This window comes from Rhinolophus sinicus, linkage group LG10, assembly GCF_036562045.2.
Source record: "Rhinolophus sinicus isolate RSC01 linkage group LG10, ASM3656204v1, whole genome shotgun sequence".
Taxonomy (NCBI): domain Eukaryota; kingdom Metazoa; phylum Chordata; class Mammalia; order Chiroptera; family Rhinolophidae; genus Rhinolophus; species Rhinolophus sinicus.
This window is the reverse complement of record NC_133759.1, coordinates 51,451,285-51,462,409: the sequence shown is the minus strand read 5'-3', so window position 1 is coordinate 51,462,409 and position 11,125 is coordinate 51,451,285. Positions and strand designations below refer to the sequence as shown.

Here is an 11,125-nt window from a genome sequence, read left to right as displayed (position 1 = left end):
ATACGCTCCCAAGCTAAGGGATAAACGCTGCATATCACACCATATTTCACTGATTCTTGAAGTTACATGGAATGTTCAATTTCAACTTTTTTGGAGAGATGGCCATAAAATTAATTTTTACAACCTAAAGACCAATTATAATTGATACTACCATATCTTAATATATAGAATCAGAATTATTAATAAAGATGTAAGATGTGCATACGCACAAAGAGGCTTAAAGCTTTAAACATGTAGAACTCACCGTGAGCCTTGTAACTTGTGTCTGTGGGTCAATTAACCTATAATTATAATTAAAAATTTGTAAAACAAATTTTAATTAGGCTAAAATTATGAAATTATTTTTTTGTACAGTTTTTTGAGGGAGAGGTTACTACTTACTTTAAACAATCACAAGTGACTAATAAATGTGATTCTGTCATACGAAAGATGTTATGGATGGCCCGGGCAGCTAGGATTTGGCGCATTGTTTCATAAACAACATCTGGATTGTCATCTGATTTCACCTCCATAGAACCAAGGAATCGGACAATAAATAACTGATGAAGAATAGAATCTATGACAGAACAAGGTACATTATGTTTTCTTAAAGCCCACATTTCTTTTCCTAAAGAATAAAATGCACTGCCTTCTTTTAGATTTTCCAGTGAAAAATTCAATCTAGCAGAAGTATTTAGGAATAATTCTTAACTAGAGGGTTCAAGTTACAGAAAAATTAAGGTTTCAAACTCAAATAGCAAAGGTTATGCTTTAACAATTGGTGTCTCTGAGTAAAAATTCCTTGCCTGTTCTTACAGCTTTTCTGTAAGTTTGAAATTATGTAAAAATAAATAGCTACTGCAAAAAGAAAAAAAGAGTTATTGTCTAGTATCAGAAAAAAAATCTGCTGTTAGGAAAAGCTTAAAGGCTGTCTTATACACTGAGACTTTGACTGTGAAGACAAAAGTCTGGTATTCTATAATTTTGTGTGAATTACGAAATCTTATGTCCAATTAAGTTCAGTTGCTTTACGTGTACTATGAGTAAAAAGAGAAAATTGTGAAGTAAAGATACCATTAAAACAGCATACGGCAGAATAAATGTAAACAACAAATTCTTCACATAGTTAACTACTGAGAATTTGTAAAATGTAAGAATACTGCATGTGTGTTTTACCTTCAGTTTCAGATTTTGTACCTCCTCCAGATTCTCCAAATGGATTTGTACGCCTGAAAAGTTTTTAAAAAATTATGAACCAATGGTCAGTTACAATGAGCCACATGGAAGGTATCTCAACCACTGAAATCAAGAGTTAAAAAGTAAGAGTCACAGAACCTTATACATGCATTTTTAAAGAAACTCTAAAATACCCCATCCTGTTAAGGAACACTACTGATGACCAACTTACTCTGATGAAGGCCCCTGCCCTCACACTGAGGCTGAACTCAAAGTGGCAGCATTTTAGAAAACGTAGATGAATTGGAAGTTCAGCCATACATACACAAAAATCAACACCATAATAAACCATGTTGTAAAAGTTCTTAAATTTAAATAAACTAGGACAGAGAAATAGCTGATGTAGCTTCAATTTTAGCTACTCAAGAAAAATGCCAGCCATTCCCTGGGATGGTAAAAAGCTCTTTGTAGGTTCTCTAAGTATATGTCACAGGCTAACTATGATAATTTCAACATTTTCTAGTTTTAAACCTGTATTTCTCAAGGCATATGTAACAGAACACAAGAAAAGCTATCTAGAGATGGAAGCTACCTCCCTCTGTAGTATAGCACAAGTATTACACTAAAGCAATTTTAAAATAGTGTCATGACCTAAAGATGTAATAGAACCTATGTCAGCTTTCTTCTTCCATTTTAAGAGCAAATACCTAAGGAGTAGACCTGATAAACAATTCAGAATTAAATATTTTTAAAACTAAATTATCTTAACTCATTTAACTGAGGTAGAAAACAAAGAGAAAAGCTTGAGATGATTCTTCCCCAACTATCAAAATTATGTTAGGTAATTAAACAAAGTACAGCATGGCTGATGCACATGATATGTAAGAGATGACTCTCAAACATAGAAATGGAATCATAAACCTTACAGACCATAGCACAATATTCCTGTGATGCCATCACTCACCTGCCTCCCTGGCCAGAGGCTTTCGCCTGGCCAGGCTGATCTTCACACACAGGAGAAATGATGTCAAACTGTATTGGGGTATCTGGGGCAACAAGAGAATCTAGCGAGAGCGCAGCCAAGTTTGTGGACTCAGATCCTAAGGATCCTGAACTGCTGGTTCGAGCTGTCGGTGGTCGTGATTGTCTAAGCACAGAAGAAAACAAGAAGTCATTTAGTTTTCTCTTTTAGAAATCAAACATTTAAACTATGAGAAAATACAGTTTTGTAAGTAAATGAGAAGAGAACAAATTTCAATAAACACAATCCCAAGTCATAGCTACTTACTTAACAATGGACTTTTTTTCCAGTTATTAAATTCAAAAACATAAATCACCTCAGTCTAGAGACAAATACTAGGGAAGTTTAGAATTATTTATTTAGCACTCTTGCTGGTAAATTTACCCATTTTAAAATATAATTTCTATGTTGTTTGGAGAGCTATTTCATACTCATATAAGCAGCACTGCTGAAATCAAAGTGTCACTAACACTTTCAATAGCCCATATAGCTCTTTAAATAACCCATAGTCTGGTAACTCACCCTGCTGGCCGCAGGCTCTCGTGCCTCTGCTGGAAAGATGGAGAAGGAGTGACAGCTTCCAAAGCGGACTGATTTACTCGTGCAGCAATTTCCTATTTTGTTTTGCAAAAGACTAACATTAGTAAAGCAAAAAACCCAGAAGTTTGACTATAACTCTGAATTGTCAGAATGATCTTGAGTTAAGATACATAATTAACTTTGCAGCGTTATAACTTGTCTCCTCTTCCTGTAAATGTAGGAGGAACAATCTGATATTTTTCTACTAAGATACATAATAGGAAATACTGTTTTTGTCTTTACAAATTTTTAACTACTAGTTTTTTTTTGGATTAAGGTTTGTATTGCTAGCAGCTAGTACAGTGCCTGGCATACTAGGAACTCAATACATTTGCTAAATAAAGAAATTTAGGAGTAGGAAATAGTCACAAAATATTAAAATATTTTATAATGCTGTTGAAGTTTTCATAATTTCCCAGAATCTATTTATGCTCAGAAATATCTATATATTTATTAATTAATAAAGTTATCAAGGATAACTTCAGACCAAATTTGAAAGAAAGCTTCCATTAAGACATATTTATAAATTTATTTTATTTAAAAAATGAGCTAAATAAAATGGCATTTATATTAGAAAAAATAATCACAAAATATTTTTTACATTTCTGTGTCTTACAGTTAGCAAAAATACTAAGACAATGCCATAAACTGATCAAAATTTCTTCTCATTAATATAGATAAAATAATTCTGGATAATCTGGAAATTATGAATTAAAACTTAGAATTTTGAGAAAAAAATAGAACTTAAGAGTTCTGATAATTGATAGGAAAGTACAATAAGCCTGAATTTTTCAAATCCAAACATTATATTCTCTATGTTTTAGTCTCTAGGTATTAAAATGTCACAAATTTCATTTTTTTGTTGCTGAAGTAACATAACAGAAAGGAAAAGCTAGATTGGCAGGAGATCAAGTTACAAAAATCAAAAAGCTTCTCTCGAGTTAGCACTGATTTCTTAAACTTGTAAGATTATAAAACTAACAAAAATTACTAATATATTGGAGGCCTGAGATTTAATTTGTTCGGTTCAAAACTTGTTCCTAGGCATCTAGAGGGGCACCTCAAAGCTATTATGATAAAAACAGAACTCTTTTTTGTTGTTGTTCCCTTCACTTGGGTTTAAAGCCTGGAAGTCATCTTTAATTTGTCTCCTTCATCCTGACGTAAAGTCCAGTTACTAACTAGTCCAGTCAATTTCTTTTTACCTGTTTCTATGATTCATTATTTTTTCTCTTTCCTTAGTTACCACCCTGTTCACGCCTAAACTATGATAATGGAGTCCTACATGTCCCCATACCCTCTTATTTAATTAACCGTTACACCAACAGTTTAAGACTTAGAAAGATGAGGACTTCCTAAAGAAATTAGCCCTGCTCTGCCTCGACTGAAAGCATCAGCCCCCGCGCAACCCTGGGAGGCACCTAGGTTCATGGCATAGTGGGGCCCACTGAGACGGGCAAAGGTCAGACAGCTCCTGTCCTAGGCCAAGTCTTTTCCCAACTACAGTGCAGTGTGGACCCACTTGATTCCTTCCAGGGTTCTCTGAACCCCTGGGTTCGGCCTGTATGCTTGGACTGCACCTATGGCTGTGTCTACACTACTGAGTTCATCTGGTTTGATACCTTTCCTACTCAAAGTATAATTGGCAAAATTAAGAGTTCAGGCCACCTCATTTGAGACCTACTGAATCATAATATGCATCTTAACAAGATCCCAAGGTGATGGGTATGCAGGTTTCAGTTTTATTCTCCAACAAGAAACTTCAACTCCAATTACACTATTAGATTTCATACCATATCTACATTTGTGCTTTCGTTTCTATTCTCTTATCTGTAATGTCTTCTCTTTTACTCAAAATATGGACAAATCCTACCCAGCTCAGATTTCCACCATCTCCAGAGTTTTCTTTAAAACTAAAGTCCACACTGATCTTAATGGTCTCAAATCTTAAGCTTTTAGTCATCACAGTATGTTTTTAATTACATATTGTTTATATGAAAGGTTAAAAGTTTTAGTTTTGTCTTCCCATACACATATAGGCTCTGGACAGCAGAGGCTATGGCTTATTTTTCTTCTGTATCCCCCTTTCTCCTTGGTGCTCAGCACAGTGCTAAACACAAGGTCGGTGCCCAATATTTGTAGGCTGATTGGTTTTAGTACCTGTGAAATAATCTGTTGTTCTAGGAAGACCAGAAACTCATTATACATTTGATACATTAAAGCTACCCATTCAACAGCAAATTAAAAGTTTACAGAACTTGAGAATTATGACTTAATTAAAAAAAGCCATGTTAGTCACAGAATTATTCAATTTTGCCAGACCTGGATATGATAAAATAAAAATATTACCTCTGGATTTTCACTTAAATATATTTGTTTAGATATGTTGTTTATTGTACAGATCCACTGCAAGAGGAAAAAAATAGAAAATATGATTAATATTTTTTCTACAATGCTTCTCTTCTAAAAGAGAATGTTCAATATTTGAATGAGATGTTTCATTAGAAGTATCACATAATCTTTCTTATAAGATAAATACCTTCCTATATACATAAGCATATATATGTAATATTTGAGGGTATAAGAGAACATTGAACATTCATTATTTTTAAATTCCAAATTTATTTCATACAAGGAAATAAAAAATATAGCAATCATGTTAAATTATAATTTAGCAGTCTATATTTAATCTTTTTATATCACTTCCCCCTAATCACCACCAAACAAGACAATCTGGACTCAGATATCATGATTAACACCAATACAAAGTTAGGAACTAAATATATTCCGGGTGAATATATTTTACATGCTTCCGTTCTTTCAAGTTTATAAATGATTAACATAGAAAATGTTCTCTGCGTCACACTTCTGATTCACTCTCAAGAATTCCGGTGCCTGACAAGCCTCACTAAACTAATATTCCGTTTGGTAAACCCTGCAGAGAGCAGACATTTGTCTGTGTTCCTCAGAGACCAAAGCCAAATTGTAATACCTACTCTCTTCCACGAGAAGTAAATAAGGGTGGATCTCTACATAATTTCTAACCTGGTCTTTTACCAACACAATAATAATAATAATTCCTGACAAAATAGCTCAAAATTAACCTATAATATATTTTCATTGAAGAGTATTTCTCAAGACAAAACTTTTGAAGCATCAATTCTTGGTAGTAACTTACCTTCCATATTTGGTGCACTAGAAGTAAAAATGGAACCAAAAATAAAAGACTTGTGAGGAAGAACAGACACTCCCAAATTTTTGTTTTTCTGTCTTTCATTTCCCAAGGTTTTAAGCTTTAGTTGCTTCCTGCCATGTCACATCTGCTGCCACTATGTTCTTAATGCAGCAAATACTATCTCAGAGGGTTGGTGAAAGAAGAGAATAAATTAAACTGTTGCCTCATGATACTAACAGCCTGCCAGAAAGCAACAGTCACAAGGTCATTTCTGAATCTGAGCCTTTAAAAAGACAGGAGAGAGATGATCTCTAAGGTTTCCCCTTGGAGGTCCAGCTGTAAAATTCTTTGCAAAACTGAAGAATGTTGCTTAAGGACAATAGATTTTGATTAAAAAGATATTTTTAATTAACCAGAATATTTCAAATTTCTATAATAAACACGTTAATATGTGTTTTGTCATCAGCAAAATATCTTAAGATGTTGCTGAAAAAATTAACTAGATAAAATTTTACCTCTTCATGGTCTTTTTTACTCTCTGCTTGCAAAATTGAAGATCTGGGGAGAAAAAAAGACAAAAAGTTTAACCGTCAACTTTTTCTTAAAGTACTTTCAACATGATCTGAGAAAATTTTTTATCTTTAAAGGTATATATAAAACCAATCAGTATTAAGAACAAAAACAAAAACCCCAAAACATACAACCAACCAGTATCTTAGGAAAAGGAGACCACCGGAGGCATCAGGACTCAGATTGTAACAGCTCTTGACTTTGGCCATCGATGCCAAAATGTACCAAAAAAGAACCAAGTGCTAGTTTTCAGAAGACAGCCTAGACCAGGGGTGTCCAAACTTTTTTCAACGTTTTTCACCAAGGGCCATATGTAGTAAAATACACAAACAGCCGGTCCACTCACTCGAGGTGAAGTACTTATTGCTTCACCTGGTTTATTTAAGTAAACTAAATATATTTTTGGAATTTGCTGCGGGCCAATAAAAAATGGATCGCGGCCGCAGTTGGCCCGCGGGCCACAGTTTGGACACCACTGGCCTAGACCAAAGGTCCAGTGCAACTAAGACAAGTCATTTCAACCTGACACTTAAACATATTTCAAATACAAATCAGTGATACTAAAGGAAAACATTAATTTTACTTCATTATTATTTCTCCTTGAATATGGTTAAATATTTTCAATAAATTAATCACCAACATAGGAATAGTTAGCTTATCAATAGATGTTCATGTTTTAAGAATCAGACAAAAAAATAATTTTTACTAATCTTGAATAAAACCTGGAATGGGAAATATTTAAGCATTAGCAAAAAATTGAAAATACAAAAAGATAAATATTTGTAGTAAGATATTAACAATTTGGTAACTTTGACAAATGAACACAGGGACTTCTAAAATCTAGTATGATAACTAACACACAGTAATTGGCATTCATTATGTTTATAGAAGGAATATGAAATTAAACAACCATTTTTATAAAACATAGTGAGCCATAACATCTGAATGTCCATAAATATAGGGGGGAAATGTCTTTTAGGGAACACAGAGCTGCTTCTGAACAAGAAAGATCAAAAACAGTATTTTAATTAAGTAGGGAAAAAATTGCAGATAACTTAAACATACACCACTAGGAAAAATTTTAAATTATGATGTATATCCTTGTACACCAAATTATAGTGTAGCCATTAGAAAATGTTTTTAATAAGTGAATGCAGATCCAAATTATATATACAGTATTTCCTCAACTGTTTAAAAACTGTAATGAGAATAAAAACTGGAAGGCAATGGACCAGAAAGTTAATTGTTGCTGCTGGTTAATGAAATTTAGCTTTTTTTCATACTCCTTTTTATATGTTTCTGTGCTTTTCAAAAATTTGTTCTAAAGGCAACTCTATGGATTCTCATTTAATGCAAAGGGAATAGAAGTTTTTAAATGCAATACACACATTAATAGACTAAATAATTAATTTGATCAGAAATATTTAAGTAACATAAAAATAACATTATTGTTAGCACATACTACATGCTAGGTAATTACATATTAGATTTGTATTTTTCATGAATAGTTTACAAAGTAGGGATTATGACTCCCCCCTTTTACATATACAAAAATGGAACTCAGAAAAGGTTATATAATTTGTCTAAGACCACACAGTAAGTAGTGGATCCCGAATTTGAACTTTTTGACGCCAAAGTTGAGGCTCTTTCCACTAATTTGTGCTGCCTTCTCCACATCGTGCAGGATTTTCAGTGACCAATCTCAACATGAAATCATACGTCTTTACCATATGACCTTGTTTTGACAACCTCAAAATATTAAGGCATCATTTAACCAAGTCAGAAAGGAAAATTCAACTCATTTGTATAAGATTAAAAAGAAAATTATCTTAGTAAATATAATAAGACTAAAATATCAAAATGTCTGAAAGAAAAGGAATCAGCCTGCATTTCAATAGTTCAAAATATTACACATTTTATTAATGGTAGTAAAAATACTAACTTTTTTCCATCAAAAGAGGTGATCTGAAAACAGTACCGCCTGTCTTCACAGTCCACAGCCATCACTGAACAGTTGTCTATGTCCATGGCCAGGCCTCCTGCCACATCCCCACGGGCCTGACTCATTAAGTTTCCACCCTGAGTGAAGTAAAAATGTCTGTCCCAGGTAGATGACACCAAGCCTGTTTTACTAAATGAAGAAAGTACATTCATTCTTTAATAACATACATGAAATCTCATCATAAGCCAGACACAAGATAAAGTCCACCACAAAGAACCAGTTTGCAAAAAAGCACCAAGATGCCCAGAAAATACAAATATCAGTTTTTCAGGCTCTAAAATAAATTCACATATGCTGACCCACTTGTGTGAGTGGGAGTACAAGTACATATATTTCCAAAACAAGGCTGGAAATTATCAAATCGCAGCTGTTATAATAAAGTTCCATAAAATATAGGTCACCTTTTCAAGGGTGTAAATTCAAAAGAAAAGTATTTACTCCTAAGGTTAACTAGCTTTATCCTATCTTCAGGTAAAAACTAAAATTTGACTCGATGGTGTAATGACATATATTCTAAAGTATGATAAGTGACATCTGATAGCATTCACATTATGTTGGATTTATGTAGTCTCAAATTGGTTTCACTTTTAAATAATTCTAAATTGTTTGATTAATATCTAAACAGAATTTTACTTTTGAAAATTATTCACGTGCCCATCTGTCAAAAAAATTCACATGAATACTAATACCACTAACTAAAAAGATTCAACCTTTAGTAAAATCAAAACAATTTGGTAGACAATACCAATTATATATTATATTCACTTGCTGCTACCTTCGATGATACACAATATATGAAAATAACAATTGTTTTCTTACTTCCTAGCATTTAGGTATCCAGCCTTTCGGGTTAAGTTTCGATTAACAGGAAATTTCGTGGGATCTGGGTCAGGCACATATAAAGGGTCACTGGCTACTTCCAAATCCTCTATTGTTTGCTGCATGGTCTCTACATCACTGTCCATTTCCCTGCGAACACTAATATAGAGAACAGGTTATTTACTAACAACCACAATAGCTTATTTACTTACCAATAACATTTATCTGTGTATGTTCTGTATATATTTTCCTAGAGAGAGCAGCAGTGGCATGGGTGGTTAAAGTAATAGGAACATGTTATAAAACACCTTTAAATTTTATTTGAAACTTAAGATATCCTGGAAACAATACTAAATTCAAAAACTAATGAAGCCACACTGAATGAATGACTTTAGAGGTATTTTCACACTGCTCTGTCCTGTGCCTTTAAAATTAACAGTCATTTTTGTCTCCCTCTCTATGTCTCAGATTGACCATGTCACTGCTCAGACTTTTGAACCTGATTAGAACTGCTTTCTCTCTCTCTTTAAGCTTTCATTGCTTGGAAAACAAGATTTGTTTAGTAATCTCCCATCTATCCCCCACATTTCAAATAACTGTGAAGATAGTTCACTTATGGGATAATTACTATTATGTGTTTGTTAGAGTCATACATAAAACCAAGTTTAGAATCAGTAAAATAACATCAGAAATGACACTGTTATGAAATTCAGAGTTCAGATTCTGTGGAAAAGATGGTGAAAAAACCAACAAGTGTCCATGAGCCATGCGAGAAACACTCTCATGGCAGAGAAAATAACCCCTCAGGAAATAAAATGGTAAATATTTTTAGATTATGGCATTTGCTGTTAACTTATCATTCACATAACTTCATTTTCAATTTTAAGGAAGAAAATACTTACTTCTGTACACTTGTTCCAATATTAGTTAAAAATTCTTCCAGTTGTTCATTGAGGTTTTCAGAACCCATCTTAAAGAAACTTATCTGAGGCAAGAGAGTGTAGGAGTGGGAAGGTGAACAACAGAAACATACACACACACAAACAGAATATTTTAACTGAATCATATAAATAAATTCTAATATACACAGTTAAGTAAAAAACAAAGGATTATTCCCAGCTATATAAAAATATGTTGTAGTTTACAATGACTTCTACTGGGCAAGAAGCCATTGAAGAAACTAAACTTAAATTTCACTGTATATCCTTTTATATATTAATACATGCATATGGTAAGCAATTTTTTTAATTGGAAAATAAATTATAAATATTTCAAGTAAGTCATATGGATAAACAATTTCATGTTTAATACAAAGATAAAAAAGTTTTATATCTGATAAATAATAAATATATGTGTTTGAAGGAATATTCAAATCTCTTTAAACTCTTGATTTTTAGGGGACTGCCATCTCATCTTATATTACCTAAATGTAATTTTCTAGCATCCTTCCTGATGCACACTTCTAAGGACACTTTGGTGTTCATCTATTATTTTTAACTCAGGAAGTATGCACGCAACATGAGATGAACTCAAAATTCTCTTTCAGATCTATTATGAAGCAAGATTGAGTGGAAGCTCCTGAAACAGTCGTAACTCCAGGATGCATTTAGCTTTCTATTCCCTGTCCCCAACTGTAATGGACAAGATCTAGATACAAGGTAAGTGCTTTCATGTACCCTAAAATAATTGAAGTCATCACCTGCAAGGAAAACCGTTCTCCTAAACACTTCCATGACTTTTTAAAATACAGACACAAATATGTATTTTAACCTTAGTTTGTAATATCCTTATATTTGACATAAAT

General features: G+C 33.1%; 1 protein-coding gene across 1 annotated transcript in view; it reads right to left on the bottom strand.

Annotated features, from left to right (window-relative positions):
• The window catches only part of APPL1 (adaptor protein, phosphotyrosine interacting with PH domain and leucine zipper 1), a 33,431-nt gene that overhangs the window by 7,035 nt on the left and 15,271 nt on the right, over window positions 1–11,125 (bottom strand). Inside the window, exons 9-18 of the mRNA XM_019724191.2 lie at window positions 10,224–10,306; window positions 9,322–9,480; window positions 8,443–8,631; window positions 6,446–6,488; window positions 5,105–5,161; window positions 2,699–2,790; window positions 2,120–2,302; window positions 1,156–1,208; window positions 382–556; window positions 245–281 (exon numbers count right to left, since the gene is read on the bottom strand). Coding sequence (XP_019579750.2) covers window positions 245–281; window positions 382–556; window positions 1,156–1,208; window positions 2,120–2,302; window positions 2,699–2,790; window positions 5,105–5,161; window positions 6,446–6,488; window positions 8,443–8,631; window positions 9,322–9,480; window positions 10,224–10,306 — 1,071 coding nt within the window. The remainder of the gene's footprint in view (window positions 1–244; window positions 282–381; window positions 557–1,155; window positions 1,209–2,119; window positions 2,303–2,698; window positions 2,791–5,104; window positions 5,162–6,445; window positions 6,489–8,442; window positions 8,632–9,321; window positions 9,481–10,223; window positions 10,307–11,125) is intronic.